Source organism: Oncorhynchus keta, chromosome 16, assembly GCF_023373465.1.
Source record: "Oncorhynchus keta strain PuntledgeMale-10-30-2019 chromosome 16, Oket_V2, whole genome shotgun sequence".
In the NCBI taxonomy this organism is placed as follows: Eukaryota; Metazoa; Chordata; class Actinopteri; order Salmoniformes; family Salmonidae; genus Oncorhynchus; species Oncorhynchus keta.
In genome coordinates this window covers 17499626-17521504 of record NC_068436.1, presented here as the reverse complement: position 1 = coordinate 17521504, position 21879 = coordinate 17499626, and the positions used below count along the sequence as shown (strand labels likewise).

Below are 21879 nucleotides of genomic sequence, written 5' to 3'. Positions count from 1 at the left end.
AACTTCTCATCTTGGCTGCATGTGGCTATTAAAAAGAAAAAGTGGACTGAACCGCAATAGAGTAAAGTGCCTGGGTCATAATGATTAGGGCACACCATAAGATACATGGTTTAAAACAGGTTTCAACAGAAAACAAGGTAGTCTCTCCCTGTATCTGTGCATTTCTTCCATTTGGTGCCTAATAAATACGACTGACTCATTTTACAGGGCCACACTGTTCTCCACATTGGGATTCAGGTAGGTATATGACAGGGGCAAAGAAACATTCCTGCCTTTGATTTCAAAGTTGTATTTCTTCAGCACATTTTTTTGAGTTTTGTGAATCAGTTCCAGAGGGGTCTTCTCACTGAAGTGATCCTGATAGCCATTTCCAAGAGCGCCTAAGGACGCAAGAGGTGATGAAATTTGAAATTCATGAACCACTGATATTAATTATGACTACTGAGGAAATTATTTGAGAGTGTCATGAAATGCTTTAACGCCATATATAAATTTTTAAAAGCAGTTTCTCATATACTCACAAAGTCAGTGGACTGCCTGCTCAGAAGGTACACCGCTGCCATGCCATTAACGGTGGTGTTGATGTCAGGGAAGGTCTTCAGCATGGTGCTCTCAGTACACTGCCCCTTAGTGGTGGGAGGTGGTTGTTGCAGACTGATGGGAAGTTGGGCATCCAGCCCCAAAATCAAACTGGAATGACAATGGTGAAATAGATCAAACTACTTTGCTTTTCCAATATAATTTAACAGAAACAAACTAAAATGATACAATTGGTTTCATCACCTGTCCATTGTTGACTGCAGCATGTTGGACAGACACTGTGAAGATCACCATGGTGAGAAAACTTGATCAGCTCTGTCATCAACCTGAAAGACTGAGGATTCCTGCATGGAGAAGGTACAGTAAACCACTTCATTCAGACACTGTGAAGATCACCATGGTGAAAACTTGATCAGCTCTGTCATCAACCTGAAAAGACTGAGGGATTCCTGCATGGAGAAGGTACAGTAAACCACTTCATTCAGACACTGTGAAGATCACCATGGTGAGAAACTTGACCAGCTCTGTCATCAACCTGAAAGACTGAGGGATTCCTGCATGGAGAAGGTACAGTAAACCACTTCATTCAGACACTGTGAAGATCACCATGGTGAGAAACTTGATCAGCTCTGTCATCAACCTGAAAGACTGAGGGATTCCTGCATGGAGAAGGTACAGTAAACCACTTCATTCAGACACTGTGAAGATCACCATGGTGAGAAACTTGATCAGCTCTGTCATCAAACTGAAAGACTGAGGGATTCCTGCATGGAGAAGGTACAGTAAACCACTTCATTCAGACACTGTGAAGATCACCATGGTGAGAAACTTGACCAGCTCTGTCATCAACCTGAAAGACTGAGGGATTCCTGCATGGAGAAGGTACAGTAAACCACTTCATTCAGACACTGTGAAGATCACCATGGTGAGAAACTTGACCAGCTCTGTCATCAACCTGAAAGACTGAGGGATTCCTGCATGGAGAAGGTACAGTAAACCACTTCATTCAGACACTGTGAAGATCACCATGGTGAGAAACTTGACCAGCTCTGTCATCAACCTGAAAGACTGAGGGATTCCTGCATGGAGAAGGTACAGTAAACCACTTCATTCAGACACTGTGAAGATCACCATGGTGAGAAACTTGATCAGCTCTGTCATCAACCTGAAAGACTGAGGGATTCCTGCATGGAGAAGGTACAGTAAACCACTTCATTCAGACACTGTGAAGATCACCATGGTGAGAAACTTGATCAGCTCTGTCATCAACCTGAAAGACTGAGGGATTCCTGCATGGAGAAGGTACAGTAAACCACTTCATTCAGACACTGTATTGACATTTTGCTAATTATCCGGGATATAGTTTTGGAATGTTAACCATGAAAGGGAAGTTGACTTAAAATCCAGAAATTCCCAAGTGATTCCATACATTGAAACTAATTTGGTGGAGTTTGCCCTCTCTCCCTCTCCCTCACTCTCCCTGTAGTGCAGAACGCAGACAGCTGCAAAAACTAGTCACATGATACATTATGTGTCGTTGTACACTGCTCGCTTTGCTTCTTTGTCAGTGAATGAGTCAATCAGAAATCTATGAATTGTGGACAAAAGTATTTTTCCATGGACATTGTAGATACTTTCACCAGCTAGCAAAAGGGCGAAGGACTCATCTGGACAGCTGGTAAGAGCTAGCTACTATCTTTTTCTGAGAGATTTAGAGGATTACTGCAGTTTTTGTCACCTTTGCAAAAATGTTTAAGTTTATTTGCCAACGTTTTGCTACTTTCTTGGAACGTGTCTGAAACAGAATCTCTGAACAACAGTAGCCCTGAACCTCTAGCTAATGCTAAACTAGCTGGATCATTAGACATGTTAATCAAGCTGGACCTTTGGACAATGCTATTTACTTTGTAGCCCCATCACTTCTCATGGGGGCTACTAAAAAGATCTAACTACCACCAGCTTTTCAGGGAGATGGCACTTGGGTTGTTTGCTTGCTGGTCTTGTCGCTTTGAAGTGGCTGTGCAGGCAATGTACAATCTGCCAGATATGGAGTTGGGCCTGTAATAGCCTCAGTATTTCCCACGCACCTAGCTGATTCAGCACTCTTATACTGGGACAGCCTTTCGCTAATGGTTCAGAAGACCTACTCTGTTGTCAAGACTAAACTCAAGGAAGCCCTTGGCCCCAAGCACTCTTTAAGACACATGTAAATGCTTGCCCTAGGAAGCCTGGTGAGAGCTTGATGTGTACATTGCTGACATCACTCGTTGGTTCTGGAGGCCTTCCCCGACTAGATCAAACCGCAGTGGTGAAGTTTCACCACTGCGGCCGGATTGGACCCAGCCTTGCATGCGAAGATTCATGGAGCGGAGGACATCGGTGATGCCCAGTTCGTCGCAAGTTTCTTTGAAAGAACTTGTGCAGCTCTCCAACTACATGCTGCATACCCGCCAGTGGCACAGACCCCAGACTAGGTTGCTATGTTTCGTTCTAATGACACAGATGAGAAGCTCCTTCATGCTGACTCTCACTGTGAATAGCCTGAAGAGTGAAGTACACCAGCTACAGGTGGGAAACCAGAACCTCACACAGTGTTTTGGCTTCTGGGCCGACAGGATCTCCACCCCATCCAATGATGCTGCCAGAAGAGCACTCAGGTTTTCACCAGACCATCAAACTCAACATCCATCATGAGCCTACTACTCACCTGAATGCCGTGGCCCAGAGTTTCACCGTCTGTAATTTATTGCCTCTCCAGAGTACTGCCAAGGCCAACGTGATTGGAGCTCTGATGGTGGAAGCTGTCACTACTACTCTCTAGACTACCCACCAAGAGTTCACTACCCAGACTACAGGCACCAGTCTAATGCAAGGGATAGATGACACAACAGCCCGAGTCCACCTCCAAGGATAGAGGGATATGTGAGCCCTCATTACAGGCTCAGTGTAGACTTCCAGTCCCCTGACAGACATTAGGCAGTCTAACGTGTCTGGTTCCACACAGCAGGGAAACGATCACTAGTTGTTTGTTAAGGAGCAAACTTCAGCCAGTGCAACAGAGCTCCCTGTTGACATCCCACGATTCAAAAACGAAAGTGACAAGATGGCTTCCACAGAGGGTGTTTCAGCTAACATACTTGCCATCTTTGAGGGAATTGAAGTGTCTGCTCTTCTTGACACAGGATCGACCATTTCCATCATCAGTGAGGATTTCAGAACTTCACATCCAGCTCTGAAAAAGCGCCCCATGAAGACGTTCTTTGCATTTGCTTGCTCTGTCAATGGACAATGTTTGAACAATGTTTGGACATTCCCAGGACTTTGTCAGTATGCATTTCCCCTAGGGAAAGAACATCTCAAGCATGAGTTTCAAGTTGTCAGAGGGGCCCATCATTCAGTGATACTAGGCTTGGTTTCCTGCAACAGCAACATGTCCTACTGGATATCAGTTGTGGAAGACATGCTGTACCACATCATCTTCCCTGGATGTTGCTGCACCCTCTATGAAGATAGATGACTTGTCTCCATGCTGCTGTGCTGTTTGTTGCTACTTGGCTACCTGCCAAACGTTTCAGTTTTATTAACAGTTTAATCAAAATCTGCATTTAACATCGTCTTGTTTTTTTCTCCCTCTACTCTCTTCATTCAACTTGTTCACCCTGGATGCTTTATCTGGACATGGTTCTACAGGACCTCCACCAGCCGAAAAAGCTAAGTAGTAACATCTAACTGCAGTCGCTGTACTCATAATATACAGGAGATCTATCGCCTTATGGTGAGGATGGCCGTGTTGCAAGCCCAGCTTCAGATGCAATCGTTAGGCCCTGACAAATTGAAAACCCTAGTCATTTGCGATGCCATTACCCGCAATATTAGACTTAAAAATCATCATCCAGTGATCATACACTGTTTACGGATCGAGAAAAGACAGCAGTCACAAGAGGTGAGCTGTATGCCAATGAGGTGAGCTGACCAATGCTCCAGTGACATTCAAGAGAGTAATGAAGTATGTACTGTGAGGCCTCCGATGACAAACTTGTACTTGGATGATGTCCTCATTTACATCCGTTCCTTCAAGGGAAACACCTGCAGCACCTGGAAGAAATCCTCTCCCGATTCCAAGCCAGCGGCCTGAAGCTGAACCCTGCCATGTGTCGTCTCACCCAAGACCAGGTACTATTCCTAGAGCACATCGTGTCCAAAGATGGAATTCAGCCAGAACCAACTAACGTGCAAAATGTGAAGGACTGGCCTACTCACACATCCACAGAAGTGAGAGCCTTCCTGGGACTCTGGATATTACCATATAGTTTATCAAGAACTTTGCACACCATGCTGTACTGCTAAATATGCTGACTGAAAATAATGTTCCATTCTAGTGGACTTAAGCATGCCAAGATGCATTCTCCTACCTCAAACACTCCTTGTCAGAGCCTCCCATAGTTGTCTTCCCAGACTTCATGCAGCCGTTCTACCTTTACACAGACACATCCTGCTCTGCGGTGAGCGCTGTGCTTGCCCAAAAAGAGGAAAGGCGTGAGACTGCTGTTGCTTATGCTAACCATGTACAAGAAGCTTTTACAGAATAAAAATATTCTAAGACCTGCTTGCAATAAGGCACTAAAGTCATACTGTCCTGAATACAAAGTGTTATGTTTAGGGCAAATCCAATACAACACAAACTGAGTACCACTCTTCATATTTTCAAGCATAGTGGTGGCTACATCATGATATGGGTATGCTTGTAATTGTTAAGGAAAGGGAGAGTTTTTACAGAATGGACATAAGCACATGCAAAATCCTAGAGGAAAACCAGGTTCAGTCTGCTTTCCACCAGACACTGGGAGATGAATTTACTTTTCAGCAGGACAATAACCTAAAACACAAGACCAAATCTACACTGAAGTTGCTTACCAAGAAGACTGTGAATGTTCCTAAGTGGCCGAGTGTTTTAATTTGCTATGGCAAGACCTGAAAATGGTTGTCTAGCAATGATCAACAAAAAATGTGAGCTTTTATTTAACTAGGCAAGTCAGTTAAGAACAAATTCTTATTTACAATGACAGCCTAGGAACAGTGGGTTAACTGTCTTACTGAGGGGCAGAACAACATATCTTACCTTGTCAGCTCAGAGATTTGATCTGGCAACCTTTCAGTTACTGGACCAACGCTCTAACCACTAGGCTACCTGCCGCCTGACGAGCTTGAAGAATTTGGAAAAGAATAATGGGCAAATATTGTACAATCTAGGTGTGCAAAGCCCTTACAGACTTACCCAGAAAGACTCACATCTGTAATTGTTGCCAAAGGTTATTCAAACATGTATTGATTGACTCAGGGGTATGAATATGTATGTAAAGTAGATATTTCATTTTAAATAAATTTGCACAAAAAAAATGAAAACATTTTCACATTGTTATCATGGGGTATTGTGTTTAGATGGGTGAGAAAATAATAATATTTCATCCATTTTGACTCCAGGCCGTAGCACAACAAAAAGTGGAATAAGCCAAGAGGTATGAATACTTTCTGAAGGCACTTTATGTGCTTGTGGTGCAGGATTACTTTTCAAAGTACGTCAACCTCTGTACCATGAAAGACCAGGGTCAGGTACCTGCTGGACCAATCTAACAAGACCCAAGTGATCCACTAAAAATGTTTAAGACCGTACATCTCACCTGTACCCCGACCTGGAACGAATGAGCCTTTGGAACACTTTCCTGCACCTCCTCGACCGCTGACCCTGACAGTCTTGTCAGGTGCCTTACCCTTCAGATCCTCAAGGCCTTGTGAGACATGGGAACACTACTTACCTGAGATGTCCCTGGATCCCCCTGTGCCTCACCAGGCCCCTTGTTAGGACCCCTCTTGCCCACCTGACCCCTCAGTAGACCAGATGTCTACACCTCAACCAGCAGTACTGGAGCAAAGTTCGTCTGAGCACCCAGATTGCCGTCGAGTTAGTCTCTTAAGTGACAGGGGAGTCTATGTACTGAAGTGAGAAGTCTATAGATCTATGGACCTCCAGCAGTATTATTTTTTTCTTATCGAATGTGGAAATGGGGATGTTTCTCTAGGGGGCGGGGGGAAGAAATGTAAGATTATTGTATGCGAGTTATTTTCTAAGCCATTGTTGTTAGTCCTACAGTGTGGTGAATTGGAATGGTAATTGATTATCTACCTTGCAACTACTTTGCGCTCTTCTGATTGGTCAGATTTAGTTAATTATTGGAAGAGAACAGGAAGAATGGCAGTTCATGAATGCTTGTAACAGTGTTCAGTTAAAGATTTTAAAAACCAAAGAGTAATCAGTCTCCATCCAGTTTGTATCCACAAAGAGAGTCATCCATCCACCATTGACAGAACCATCAAATTCCATTAGTTGGTGTAACTATGTTTCCATCCACAGCTTTTATGTAAGTCACACTGTATAAAACAAGTAATGACAGCTGTGATGGAAACAGGACGTTTCAGTACAATTACAATAAATCGACATTGTGGGATATTTGTGTGTCGGTCAAATGTATTATGCAAAAAAATGGCAGTGGAAATATCTTTTGTGCAAATATTGATATAATAACCATCATATCCAAGAAAACTTTGAGTCACACAATGATATGGTGTGTGGTCCACTACCACTTGGTTATTGTGGGAAGTTTATAGAGCTGCAACAGGCCTGGTCTCGCTTTCCGTGGTTATGCTTCCAGGAACTGACACCGCCACTCATTTTATCATACACATTTCAGCAACATGCTACAGATTAAATCAATTATGATGAACTTCCCAGAGTGGTGAAAGTGCACGGTGATGAGCTTGATGCTACTCTCCAAGAAATATCGAGGGGTTTATTCTGGTGACATGATGATAGATGCTTGACTACCGTTTGACAGATAAAAATCCATAATAATCTCATAATGTAGACTACCCCCATCCTCACTGTACCTGCCAGCTGTTGTCTAGAGCACACGTGCCAAGACCAGAGTAGGCACATTTGCTATTTAACGCAACAGTTTGTGACAAAAAAATGTGATGGAAACACATTGGAAACACATTGGAAACACATTGAACTTGAGATTTAAAAAAACAAAAACGTTTGTGAAAAAGTACATTTGTCATCATGCACTGATTTGTATTGCGGATACAAGTCCATTTGGTGGAAACACCACTGGTGGGACAATTTGAAAAAAGATTTTAGAATATTCACATGAAAATCTGATGCTAATTGGTTTCAAACCTACAGTAGATACTGTATGGAATCACTTGGAATTTTCTGGATATTACGTTTCTGGATATTACGTATTATCAGAAACAATCATCAACAAAACAGATCTGTACATTTGTATTGCACTGATGTAGTCTTATGATTAAGAGTTGAGAAAGAGCTAGTGTGTCGTTTAAATGAGAAAAGTGTAACCTGTGCTGGTTTCTGCCAGGAACCCATGGAAGAAGATCTCCTTGATCCAGTTCTGCAGTTCAGAGTCCTTCTGGACGTCTGAGTCACAGGTGTAGTAGTGACCAATCACATTGTGAACAAACCTATACAAAACCACAGGACAACATCAGGTATTAGCAAAACACTATGACAAAACACGGGACTGTTCCACCAGTTAGGTGCCTTATGAGTAAGGTAACTTGGTGATTTTTATTTCACCTCATTTTAACATTGTCATAAAGAGCACATGTTAAACTTAATTTAAAAAATACATCAGAGGTTAAATAAAAATAAAAATATTATAGTAAGGGCCTATTAAGTGACAAACAAATCTACAGGGTTGACCGTAAGTGTTTTGACGATTTTATCTTAAATCAGCCATAAATCTCATGGTGACAGGGAATGGAAGCTTGTTCTATGCAACAGGGAGGGGCAATTACATGTTTAATATATTTAACTAGGCACAGATGACAGCACAAAGGGCAAGAAGGTAGAGACAACAATACATCACGCAAAGCAGCCACGACTGTCAGTAAGTGTCCATGATTGAGACTTTGAATGATGAGATGGAGATATAACTGTCCTGTTTGAGTGTTTGTTGCAGCATGTTGCAGTCGCTAGCTGCAGCGAACTGAAAAGACATGCGACCCAGGAATGGAAGCTTCATTTAAAAATAATAATAATTGTGAAAACATTTGCAGCCTGTCTGTCTATGGGTAACTGGGTTGAAGTGTTATGCTTATGACATCTAGTCAAATGGTTATGATTTGACTAGATGTTCAGTGTTTCTTTACGGAAAAAATAGTTAACATAAAATTGGGTCACCATTTTAAAAATAGTTCAGTTCACTTAACAGGATTGGTCTTAAAATTAGGAACAGTTTTTTTTACTTAATTAATCACTAATCATGTGAAATATATAATAATCTTCATAAATTACTTTATCAAAGCAACAAAATAACTAAAGCTTTAAAATGGTGAAAAGTAGAAGTCACAGAGGATGCACAGAGGGACATGTTAAAATCTTCATAGAAGTCACAGAGGATGCACAGAGAGACATGTTAAAATCTTCCTAGAAGTCACAGAGGATGCACAGAGGGACATGTTAAAATCTTCCTAGAAGTCACAGAGGATGCACAGAGGGACATGTTAAAATCTTCCTAGAAGTCACAGAGGATGCACAGAGGACATGTTAAAATCTTCCTAGAAGTCACAGAGGATGCACAGAGGGACATGTTAAAATCTTCCTAGAAGTCACAGAGGATGCACAGAGGGACATGTTAAAATCTTCCTAGAAGTCACAGAGGATGCACAGAGGGACATGTTAAAATCTTCCTAGAAGTCACAGAGGATGCACAGAGGGACATGTTAAAATCTTCCTAGAAGTCACAGAGGATGCACAGAGGGACATGTTAAAATCTTCCTAGAAGTCACAGAGGATGCACAGAGGGACATGTTAAAATCTTCCTAGAAGTCACAGAGGATGCACAGAGGGACATGTTAAAATCTTCCTAGAAGTCACAGAGGATGCACAGAGGGACATGTTAAAATCTTCCTAGAAGTCACAGAGGATGCACAGAGGGACATGTTAAAATCTTCCTAGAAGTCACAGAGGATGCACAGAGGGACATGTTAAAATCTTCCTAGAAGTCACAGAGGATGCACAGAGGGACATGTTAAAATCTTCCTAGAAGTCACAGAGGATGCACAGAGGGACATGTTAAAATCTTCCTAGAAGTCACAGAGGATGCACAGAGGGACATGTTAAAATCTTCCTAGAAGTCACAGAGGATGCACAGAGGGACATGTTAAAATCTTCCTAGAAGTCACAGAGGATGCACAGAGGGACATGTTAAAATCTTCCTAGAAGTCACAGAGGATGCACAGAGGGACATGTTAAAATCTTCCTAGAAGTCACAGAGGATGCACAGAGGGACATGTTAAAATCTTCCTAGAAGTCACAGAGGATGCACAGAGGGACATGTTAAAATCTTCCTAGAAGTCACAGAGGATGCACAGAGGGACATGTTAAAATCTTCCTAGAAGTCACAGAGGATGCACAGAGGGACATGTTAAAATCTTCCTTTTTCACAGAAAAACACAGAGGGACATGTTAAAATCTTCCTAGAAGTCACAGAGGATGCACAGAGGGACATGTTAAAATCTTAAAGAAGTCACAGAGGATGCACAGAGGGACATGTTAAAATCTTCCTAGAAGTCACAGAGGATGCATTGTCAGAGGGACATGTTAAAATCTTTAGAAGTCACAGAGGATGCACAGAGGGACATGTTAAAATCTTCCTAGAAGTCACAGAGGATGCACAGAGGGACATTTAAAACTGAAGCAAAAGGATGCACAGAGGGACATGTTAAAATCTTCCTAGAAGTCACAGAGGATCACAGAGTGACATGTTAAAATCTTCCTAGAAGTCACAGAGGATGCACAGAGGGACATGTTAAAATCTTTCACAGAGTCCCACAAAATCCATCTTCCTAGAAGTCACAGAGGATGCACAGAGGGACATGTTAAAATCTTCCTAGAAGTCACAGAGGATGCACAGAGGGACATGTTAAAATCTTCCTAGAAGTCACAGAGGATGCACCAGACATGTTAAAATCTTCCTAGAAGTCTCAGAGGATGCACAGAGGACATGTTAAAATCTTCCTAGAAGTCACAGAGGCCATGCACAGAACTCCAAAATGCAGGATTTTTTCACGTTAAAAACACTTTGTTGAATGTATTGAATTTTCCATGAGGTCTATTTAATATAGCTTTAATATAAAAGGCTTAAAAAATATCAAAGGGATACAAAAGACACTCATTTCATGGAATGACCCAGCACCGATATTATGGGCTACATTGTCATAGTGCAAAAGAGCACAAATCTTTGCAAAAAGACCGTAAGCCTCATTATAATCTGGCAGCATGATTTACTTTGGAGGAACGACTAGACTACAGTTTAGTAAACTGAGCAAAAATGTACTGCATGAACTAGCCTCCTTATAATGCACAAATCTAATTGTGCTGTCTGTTTTTTCACCACAAAACTCAAGAGACTTGTACACAAACTACCTGTGAACGATGTCCCACAACCTGGTCCATCTTCCCTGTTATGAGTCTGGGGATTGCTCCAGACCACGTGCTGTGATGTCCTCCGGCATACAGAGGGAATCACAGGTGGCTTGTTTCAGGAACTCCACCATTTGTCCTCCTGATACTGGCATTCTTGATTTCAGGGTTTAAACTTTTTAATCATGGCATAATCTATTTGCAAAATATGGCTATGCTAGGGTTTATTTATTTATATAGTTTTTTTATTTTATTGCAAAAATCTGCCATCAACTGTAATTCAGCCTCATGATGGTTGGAGAAACATGGTTTATGTAACCAGTGAGAAAAACCTGTCACTTCTTCCTTGTGTCATATAATTGGACATGCAGTTGTTTTGCCCTCAAATGGCGATCATTGTTTTAAATATCAAACAACCCTCAATGACAGAACTTTTAATGACAGAGGTTCACAGAGATGTTTCACAACAAAGCCTGCAGGTTCAGCCTGATGATCAAAATGATGCACATAGATGGCTATGTGTTATGAGTCTAGGCAACGCCTGGCACAACAATGACTGAAGCTATCATTTGGGGAATCACAGGTGGCTTGTTTCAGCTAGTTGCATTTTGTCCTTGATACCATGTCTTGTTTTCAGGTGTTTAAACTTATCACATCTATGCTAATATGGCTATGCTAATATGGATACAATTCTATATCAGCCTGATGATTTGAGAGACAATTTATTGTGCAAATGTATTTATGTTTTCAATAAACAACGCCTGACAAAATCAGTTAAAGTTGTCAATAATACTTTGGCATTGACAGTTGTTTTGCCCTCAATTGCGCTTCAGCCTCAGTTCAGCCTGATGATCAATTTACTCTAGGCCTGGTATGTGAGATGGCAACGCCTGACACTTCAGCCTGATGATCAATTTACTCTACCGCGGTATGTGTCGCTAGGTGTACATCTCAAAACGATAACCAGCTCAGTGTCAAATGTGTTACAAGCTTTGATTTTCCCATTTATGTTTTGAGGTTGGACTTTAGCACATACAGTATAGCTCGTTAGCATGTAGGGCGCACTGATTTGTGTCACCTCACTAGACAGTATGTGTTACACCTGTGCTGATTGCCATCTTGTTAGTGGGAAGGTGTTTCACGGTGCTGGCCCAGGTGCTATTTAAGAATGGGTGGCCCAGTGCTCCAGATGTCTTGAGATATGTGGAGGGTCAACACCTTTAGGTGTGGTGCTCCCTATATGAGTTCTAGAAAAATATTCCTGATTTTCGTTTTGCTCCACCTTTTTGGTTTGCTTCCTGTCTGTACGTTTGATGTGGGTTTTTCTTTTGTTTGCCTCTTCTTGGGCAAATTTTGTCGGAGCTCATGGTGGGTGTCTTTTAGGTTCCAGTTGTTGTTGCTAGTCAACTTTCAGTGGACACCCCCATGAGTGTCTTTCAGAAGCCCTCCTAAAACCCCACCTGTTTTGTTTTGGTCGTTGGTCAGTGACTCTGTTAGTTCCCCCTTCTGTTTGAGTGACATTTTTGCTGGGGCACGTAACAAAAGTTACGATTGTATAACCGTATAGTGTTTAGAAGGCCTTGTTTTAGATGTACTTCACGCTGTTTAATCCAAACAGTTTTTAAATAAGTTAGCTGGTCATTTTGGAACGTCCAGAATAATCATTTTTGGAGAATGTAACAATGCTAGTGGAAATGGATTGTATCAGCGGTGCATTTATAAGCATGCGGAAAGCAGGGTGCTTATTTTTGAACACAGAGCTCTCTTATGCTTTTGAATCAGTTTCCACTAGCATTGTGACATTCCACATGTATTAACGTATTATAGAACATTATAAGAATGGAATAGGCAGTACCTCTGTGAACAGCCCATTCTCTGATATGAGGGCCTGTCTAGCTAGAGTGTTGATCTGCAGAGTGTAGCGGAAGTGAGAGATCAGGAGCTATGGAGAAAGATGGAACGATCATACATGAAATTCACACCTAAAAATGCTATGTATTGTACTGTACTACAAACAACCTACTGCTTGTTTCAATTACAAAAAATACATACAATGAATACATTAATTCCAAATACGTCAGGTTCTCTTAATCATGTTAAAAGTATTGAGTTAATAGGAAAATGAAAACTCACACAACTGTAGTGTTATAACAGTTGAAAACATACTCAGTGTCTGCGTGCACAGCAGTAGGTATGTACCTTGTAGATGGGATGCACCATTGGTAGGTTACGCAGTGTCGACACGGCGAACACCTCAGCCAGCAGGTGAGTCCTCAGCAGGTGAAAGTTCAGCTCATGTTCAGCGAAGTCAGCGCTCCTCACAAAGATCTTGGCCAGAAGCCAGTCATACTCAGAGTCAGTAGGAAGGAAGATGGGGTTGTCTTCTCCAGGCTCCTGCTTCAGCTGTGAAAGGAAGCAGAACAATCATGGCTTGCTTCATTAATTGAGAATGTGTATATTGTTACAATTTAAAGACATACGGAAGTTTTTATAGTTGTTTTCTTAAAACGAGTGTTGCCTGTATGGTTCATGCAGACAGAGGATATAACATCAATCATGAAACCCCCAAATCCTTAGTTTTAGGCTAACAGTATATGCTTTTGCTCATGCTTTTTTCTTTCTGGTTAGTTTATTAGTTCATTTCTGGGCAATTTTTATGTCCATTTATGGGACTCCTTTTGGTTCAAGAGAACTCCCAGTGACATTCTGTTAAGATGATTTAGTTTGGGTTTGGGAAGTAAAGATCTCATTCTTATGTGAGATGTACCTGGATTGCGATGGGAATGAGCTTATCTTCTGGGGTCACATAGAGCAAGCAGAGAGGAGCAGCCAAGAAGTGCTGTTTCCCGTGGATCACGTTTGCTGTCACTCCATGTAGACGCTTGTAGTCAACCAGGAAGATGTTGCCTTTCTGTTTAGGTTAGGACATTAATGAGTAAGGGAGGCAGATGTTGCCAACAACACCACCATGCCAAAGGAAGTGTACTGACACAATGTACAACATATTGTACTGTACCACACACAATTTCCCGAGGAAGAAACCACTAGAGCAATAACAGAACGATGAATGACATACATTACTCCATTTTTACAAACCTGAATTTCTGCTTCAAGGTTTTTTCCGAAAAGGGAAGCCTTCACCATGTCTTCTGTGACGGGGAAGTTCTCTGGAAGCTTGGAGCAGCGATGGATCATCATGGGGTTGATGCCGTTCAGAAGCTGGTACCCAAAAAACTCATCCTCCTTCCAGTTCTTTTCGACATATTCTAGAAAAAAACAAAATCATCATTTGTAAAATGAAACTTTGTGCAAAATAATAATGAGATGCTAATGATTCCAGTGAGCTATTTGAATGCTGCCTTTTTAAAGACTGAGACCAACTTACCATAGACGTCAGTCTTGTGTCCATTGAAAACGTGACTGAGTTCATCTAGGCTCTTCCATTGTTTCTTGTTGGTGGAATGGGTTTCTAGTTTGAGTGACAACAATCTGCCAGGATAGAGGAGGAACTTGACTTCAACATGAGAAAGATGGTGCAGTTGATTAGAGAATGTTGCTAACAATGCCAGGATGTCCCCCAGGGCTCTGTGCTAGGTCCACTACTCTTCAACATCCTCCCCCTAGGGTGATCGACTCATTCACAGGCCACATATCCTTAATATTATGTGTCAATCGGCATTTGATTTGGTGAAAAGTTCAGCTATTTGGTTATAATGTCTGCTAAATGGTTAATGGGCTTGTTATTTGATATGATTTCAGGCATGATTTGAGTGGCTAAAAACTAATTTAGGAGTTTTTAATTCATTTAGGAAAACCTTGCCTGAGGGTGTTATTACTGGCATCATTCCTATAATCCACGTTCCACCACAAACCTGATGGCCACATTCCCAACATCTCATAATATCACAATTACCTGAACTGGTGTAGGACAATCACATCTCATCTCACCGTAAAGGAAGTATTTTTAAAGGTGTATTGGGGATATGCCAATAGAGATGAATAAATATCTAATTCATTTTCTAATTCATTTCCTGCCTCTTATGGTTCTCAACCTGGTTTCCATGTTCCCCTGGGGATACTTGGCCTATACTCAGGTGGTACTGGCGAAGACTCACAAGAGCATAGGCCTACAGGTAAAATGCACACGAGGGGGGATACGTCAGGGGTACTCTGGGAAGAGCAAAATGTGACTGTTTTACAGTAAGCAAAACCATTTTGAAAACCAGTGCTCCAACTTACGCTTCGACTGCTGTGAACTTGAACTCCAAGTCCTTGGTGAAAGAGAAGCGGACCTCAGCAGGGAGATCAGAAGCACTGTCACATTCCATTATTTGGGGTAGACCCTCGGCATATATACTCCAGCTGAAGGGAACAGACACGGTAAATCAAGACGGGATACACAGCCTGTCATTCACCATTACATACAAAATGGTAGCTTAGGTGACTTCACATGAATGTATCTGTGTTTAAGAGTTATTTGTTTCTTTGGAGTTTAGAGTTTATAGTTTAGAAAAAATGATGTGTCATTCCACAAATGCTACAACTATACACTACTGTTTTTTTAATACATTGTGGACCACTCAAATTGAGTTGAGACACTAAAATCAATCATAGTCAAACATGGTGCAGTAGAGGTGTGATCTATAATACATTACATCTGTACGCATAAACATCTGTACATAAATGGACAAATAGGCACTTATAAACAAGTCTCCATTGGAGGATAAGTCGCATTTACATAATTGTTACTTGAAGATGTCGTCATTTATTATTTTCATCTAGACTGTTAAAACAATATTTTTGACTGGACAGCTGAGGAAACACATCCTCACTCCACATAAAACATGTGCAAGAGAGCTTCGATATTGCTGGGATTAAACGGTACGTACATAGGGCTCAGTCCCAAACAAGGCTATTATAGTTATTTGTTTTTATTTTTTATATTTAAACAAAGAAATAATAATAACCTGTTTAGTTTCAATTCATTTTCAGGCTTAATTTTCTAGTTTAGATTCTGTTTTCATTTGATTAAAAACATTTCTATTTCATTTTATATTATTTTGGTTTTAGTTTTTGTGTAAGGGACAGAAAGTAGCCTAGGCGTGGGAGGCTAGAAGACATTTATGTGTTGTTGGACTATAGTTTGAGTGTTTTTGGGGGATTTCAAATCTTGCCACTGGGGGGCAGTTTTAAATAAGGTGATGGGTCAGGTCATAGTCTCGGTTATATTTAAATTATGAAGTCAATCTCAATGTGACTTGTCCATGTTAACAGCAATCCAATGCTTTTATTTAACCTTAGTAGTCAAAACCACATTTTATTGGACACATACACATATTTAGCAGATGTTATCGCGGGTGTAGCGAAATGCTTGTGTTCCTAGCTCTAACAGTAGAGTAGTATCTAACAATTCACAACAATACACACATCTAAAGGTAAAATAATGGAATCAAGAAATATATAAATATTAGGACGAGCAATGTCAGAGTTGCATTGACTAAAATACAGTAGAAGAGAATACAATATATACATGAGATGAGTAAAGCAGTATGTCAACATTATTAAACTGACTACCGTAAGAAGAATAAAGTACCTTTACCTGACAGAAAGAGGGGAAAAACATCAAATGAAGTCATTGCACATGTGTCAGCTACTAAGAGCTAGTAAAAGTGGTGCACTAGCTGCCTATTTGAAATGTCACCATTTTCCTGGCAGAATTTACCCATCCGATTCAGAACTTTTAAAAGCCATTTCGATTTTTGCCCAAAGTTTAGTAGAGAAACAAACTACAGCTGAACATAATTTGATGATTTTTGTTTTAGTTTGTTTTAGAGGCAAATATAATAGTTTCAGTATAGTCTTTCAAACTGATTTCTTAATCATTTTATTTCAGTTTAGGAAATAGTTTTTTCATGATAAATTTTTGTTTCAGTTTTAGTTTACTATAATAACTTTGGTCCCAATAGTGTGTTTAAAAAGACAGTAGGTGCACATTTTGTTACTTTCGTGTTTGTACCACTTTAGTTCATTGCTCTCTAAAAGTGCTGATTCAAAAGCATTTGGATGTTGTTTTGAATTGTTTCTGCATCTTAGGAGTTGAGTTTCAAGATCTCAGAACCAGCCTCTCACCGGTACACCTTTTGCCGACTCTGCAGCTCCTTCTTTCTCTCTTCTATGGCCTCTGGCCAGGTCTCATTGAATATCAGTTTACCTTATCAACAAAATGCCATAAAGTGTGATTATTGTCATGTTTTAGGAGGATTGATCAACATCTTAAACCATTTAAAGTATATTATTATTCCATAAAAATGGCCCGTTTGACACATTTCATAATAAACTTCAAATGACATTCAGCGAGCTGATGTATAATAGGCACAGCAGGTCTACTCAGAACTTAACCTAGACAATGATCTATATACCAACATACTGACCAGTGGCCTCCCTGAACATCAGCCGCTCATTGCCTGAGATCCAGTGGTAACAGGGGAAGTTGACTGTGTCTCCCTCTGGTGTGGTCACCACTACTTTAGAGCAGAACCAGTCATCGTTGAGGAAGCAGAATGGGAGGTACGGCTCTGATTCCAGCACCACAAACTCCAGATGGCCCAGGGAGGAAGGACAGAATACATCAAGCTCTATCACCTACAGAGAGATAGATGACATGTTAGACTGATTCCAGTAAACAAACAACTTTCTCTCAATGTTGACTAAGTTGAGCCTGTTTGTTTTGTTGTTTTTCAATTTATTTATTTTTTATTTCACATTTATTTAACCAGGTAGGTTAGTTAAGAACAATTTCTCATTTACAACTGCGAACTGGCCAAGATAAAGCAAAGCAGTGCGACAAAACGAACACAGAGTTATACATGAGATAAACAAACGTACAGTCAATAACACAATAGAAAAATCTGTATACAGTGTGTGCAAATTAAGTAAGGAGGTAAGGCAATAAATAGGCCATAGTGGCAAAGTAATTAGAATTTAGCAATTAACACTGGAGTGATAGATGTGCAGATGAGGATGTGCAAGTAGAAATACTGGTGTACAAAAGAGCAGAAAAACAAAAACAAATATGGGGATGAGGTAGGTAGTTGGCTGGATGGGCAATTTACCGATGGGCTGTGTACAGCTGCAGCGATCGGTAAGCTGCTCTGACAGCTGATGCTTAAAGTTAGTGAGGAGATATAAGACTCCAACTTCAGTGCTTTTTGCAATTCATTCCAGCAGAGAACTGGAAGGAAAGGCGGCCAAAGGAGGTGTTGGCTTTGGGGAGGACCAGTGAAATATTCCTGCTGGAGCGCGTGCTACAGGTGGGTGTTGCTATGGTGACCAGTGAGCTGAGATAAGGGGGAGCTTTACCTAGCAAAGACTTATAGATAACCTGGAGCCAATGGGTTTGGCGACGAATATGTAGCGAGGACCAGCCAACGAGCATACAGGTTGCAGTGGTGGGTAGTAGATGGGGCTTTGGTGACAAAAACGGATGGCACTGTGATAGACTGCATCCAGTTTGCTGAGTAGAGTGTTGGAGGCTATTTTGTAAATGACGTCGCTGAAGTCAAGGATCAGTAGGATAGTCAGTTTTACAAGGGTATGTTTGGCAGCATGAGTGAAGGAGGCTTTGTTGCGAAATAGGAAGCCGGTTCTAGATTTCATTTTGGATTGGAGATGCTTAATATGAGTCTGGAAGGAGAGTTTACAGTCTAGCCAGACACCTAAGTATTTATAGTAGTCCACATATTCTAAGTCAGAACCGTCCAGAGTAGTGATGCTAGTCGGGAAGTTGGTTAGCAAACGGTTGAAGAGCATGCATTTAGTTTTACTAGCATTTAAGAGCAGTTGGAGGCCACAGAAGAGGTGTTGTATGGCATTGAAGCTCATCTTGAGGTTTGTTCAATTCCAGAATGTAGCTTTAATTTGGCATTTGGAACAGTACAGAGGGTTTAATACTTTGTTCACTAGGTACAGACCACACCTTCAACATAGTTTTAAAGATTTTATTGTAAGGGAATGGGTAGTATGTGGAGGATGAGGGTTGCAGTAGGTATCTCAGAGGGGAGTGAGGCCTAAGAGGCTTTTATAAATAACCATCAACCAGTGGGCCTTGCGCCGGGTAGACAGAGATTTCCAGTTTACAGAGGAGTTTAGAGTGCAGTGACTTGTCCTATAAGGAGCATTGGTGGAAGTCTGATGGCCGAATGGTAAAGAATATCTAGCGGCTTGAGAACACCCTTACCTGACAATCTATAAATGATGTCTCCGTAATCTAGCATGGGTAGGATGGTCATCGGAATCAGGGTTAGTTTGGCAGCTGGGGTGAAAGAAGAGATTACGATAGAGGAAACCGAGTCTAGATTTAACCTTAGCCTTGGATATGTGCTGAGAGAAGGTCAGTGTACTGTCTAAACATACTCCCAAGTACTTGTATGAGGTGACTACCTCAAGCTCTAAACCCTCAGAGATGGTAATCAATGACACATCCATCACCTGAGCGGAAACCAGATTGCATACCAGAGAGAATACTACAAGTGTTTCCAACACTTTTTATAACAGTTAGGATCAGCATGAGCTCTCACTTTAAATAAAGGAAGCACTGTGGCTGCCTTCCAAGCGTCTATGACAAATCCGGACAAGTCATTTAACTGAGCAGCCGTGAAACAGTGATCACTAAGGTTATTACAGAAAACACCAGTATGATACTGCGATGGACATTTGTATAATGTAAAGAGAGAGCCTTAAAAATGTTCATCTTGTCTTACTGTCATAAATAATCCTTGGTTCCTGCCTGTGCTTGGTAAAGATATGAGGTGGGGCGACATGACCCCCTCCTTAGGACCATCTGGCAGAACGCCCAGAATAAGTTATTTCAGTTAAGATAGGAGACTGTGCCAGACACATGCCAGAACCAACTCTATCAACTATGTAACATGTCTGTAACCAGAATATAAGGGATAACGGGACTGCCCCAGAAGAGAGAGCTCCTAATCGACCATTGTACTTGGTGCATTGAGTTGGTTGGAACCTCTCCAGTGTGCTGGTAATGAAGGATTATTCATTTAATATTGACTTCGACTTCAGGATTATTTGTGAGGATAACATCAAGGAGAGGAGCCTTTTCTGGGTGTTTGGGGTTAGTAATGATCTGAGAGAGATTTAAGGAGTCCTATTGTTTTAAGACTTGGGCCGGTGGTTTAATCATGTCCCCGTTTAGGTCACCTATCAGGACAAATTCATACTTACTGTAAGGGCCCAGGAGAGAGCTTAGGGCAAGTAGGTTACAGGCCGGTGCTGATGGTGGACAATAACAACCAGCAACAATCAACAAAGAGCTATTTGAATGCTTAATGCTGAAAACCAGCAAAACCAATTGTAAGACAACCGAGCACTGAAGGTGATCTTTGGTAAATATTGCCACTCCACCACCACTGGAAGATCTGTCTTGCAGAAAAAGGTTATATCCAGAAAGGTTATCAGTGTTTAGAACAGTCTTTCTTAAACATGTCTCAGTAATGCATATATCATCCGCGGTAATAAAATCAGGGCATGGCAGAGGACAGGGAGAGCTTTGCAGTGTTGATTTTTATGACATTTGAATGTGTATCAGATGTCAACAAGATCATATTGTACAGCAATTTTATCAGCTAACATGAATACAAAGCCAGCGAGAGAGGGTTAGAATAGGATGGGAGGCCCAGAGTTGTGAGTGTTAGAACAAACATTTTCTGTCCCATGGTCAGGTAAACGAGCTGGAGAACGAGTGCTCTTGGTGTAGGGGCGACGTTGTCCATAGGGCGCTGAAGAGCAGGTGCTCTTAGTGGAGGTACGTGGTTGACTGCAGGTGCTGGAGGAGCGGGTTTCCCCTGAAGTTGGAGGCATGGTGATTCCATCGTGGAGGAGTGATGGGATAAGGTGGGGATCGGAACTTTGTGTTTGGGAAAGGAGTCCTGTTCGGCATCTGGCTTGTGCAGTGCACATCCCAAAAAGTCCGGACTCGCATATAGTAGTTCAGGAACAGAGGGTATAGGGGGCTTGGGGGAGATCTTGTGTGTTGGATCGGATTTAGCTGTGGTAAATCCTGGGGTGCAGCTGCTTAGGAGTTAAACTATGTGGTCAGGCAGCTCTTGGCGAGAAGCAGTGATCAGCAGAAACCTGTTGTATTCGGCGCATGTGACAACAAAAATTTGATGTGATTTGATTTATGAATGATGGAGGCCACTGTGTTCCTGGGGACCTCCAATGCTGCAGAAATGTTTTGGTACCTTTCCCAGATCTGCACCTCAATACATTCCTGCCTCGGAGCTCTACGGACAGTTCCTTCGACCTCATGGCTTGGTTTTTGCACTGACATGCACAGTCAACTGTGGGACCCTACATAGACAGGTGTGTGCCTTTCCAAATCATGTCCAATCAATTGAATTTACCAAAAGGTGGACTCCATTCAAGTTGTAGAAACATCTCAAGGTTGATCAATGGAAACAGGATGCACTTGAGCTCAATTTTGAGTATCACAGAAAAGGGTCTGAATAGTTATGTAATTAAGGAATGTGTTTTTTTTACTTTTATACATTTGTAAAAATGTACATTTTAAAATCCATTTTAGAATAAGGCTGTAATCTGACAAAATGTGGAAAAATCTAACTGGTCTGAATACTTTCCGATGGCACTGTATATGGAAAAGCACGTTTTAAAATTCCAAACAATTGATTGGAACAGACGACTCTCGGTCTATCAACAGTTTTGGGGGACAGTCCTACTCCACATATACTTCCACACACAGATGGATTGTGGTAATCATTGGAGCAAACCCAAATAAAATTTGGGGGATGCATGCCAGCAAA

The 21879-nt window shown here is 41.4% G+C and overlaps 1 protein-coding gene and 2 long non-coding RNA genes across 7 annotated transcripts; 1 reads left to right on the top strand and 2 right to left on the bottom strand.

Moving 5' to 3' along the window:
* Positions 1 to 785: 785 nt before the first annotated feature.
* On the bottom strand, positions 786 to 8477 carry LOC127906098 (uncharacterized). Of its 4 annotated transcripts, none has more exons than XR_008065830.1 (3): positions 7955 to 8477; positions 1580 to 1619; positions 786 to 844 (listed from the first exon to the last, which is right to left on the bottom strand). It is a non-coding gene; the product is annotated as an uncharacterized LOC127906098 (long non-coding RNA). The 4 variants fall into 4 exon arrangements; XR_008065829.1 differs by lacking the exon at positions 1580 to 1619 and adding an exon at positions 1475 to 1514; XR_008065828.1 differs by lacking the exon at positions 1580 to 1619 and adding an exon at positions 1370 to 1409.
* Positions 983 to 1867, top strand: LOC127907993 (uncharacterized). 2 transcript variants are annotated; one of them, XR_008065826.1, is made up of 3 exons: positions 983 to 1107; positions 1318 to 1527; positions 1738 to 1867. It is a non-coding gene; the product is annotated as an uncharacterized LOC127907993 (long non-coding RNA). The 2 variants fall into 2 exon arrangements; XR_008065825.1 differs by having other exon boundaries at positions 1088 to 1212.
* A 1960-nt stretch (positions 8478 to 10437) lies between the features above and the next one.
* LOC127907890 (hydroperoxide isomerase ALOXE3-like) lies at positions 10438 to 20917 on the bottom strand. Its single transcript, XM_052464356.1, has 10 exons — positions 20759 to 20917; positions 17473 to 17683; positions 17171 to 17252; positions 15281 to 15403; positions 14427 to 14530; positions 14138 to 14307; positions 13809 to 13952; positions 13241 to 13444; positions 12897 to 12983; positions 10438 to 10464 (listed from the first exon to the last, which is right to left on the bottom strand). Exons 1-10 carry the CDS (start codon positions 20915 to 20917, stop codon positions 10438 to 10440), a joined length of 1311 nt encoding a protein of 436 aa, XP_052320316.1.
* Positions 20918 to 21879: the final 962 nt, after the last annotated feature.

Excerpts from the sequence above, each read along its gene's own strand:
- LOC127907890 (XM_052464356.1), bottom strand. The coding sequence starts at position 20,917 with ATGCCTCCAACTTCAGGGGAAACCCGCTCCTCCAGCACCTGCAGTCAA. Across the intron at positions 14,531-15,280 it reads AAGTTCACAGCAGTCGAAGC|ATTGTTGTCACTCAAACTAG; the intron begins GTAAGTTGGAGC and ends CTATCCTGGCAG. Across the intron at positions 12,984-13,240 it reads TGGTGCATCCCATCTACAAG|CTCCTGATCTCTCACTTCCG; the intron begins GTACATACCTAC and ends CTTTCTCCATAG.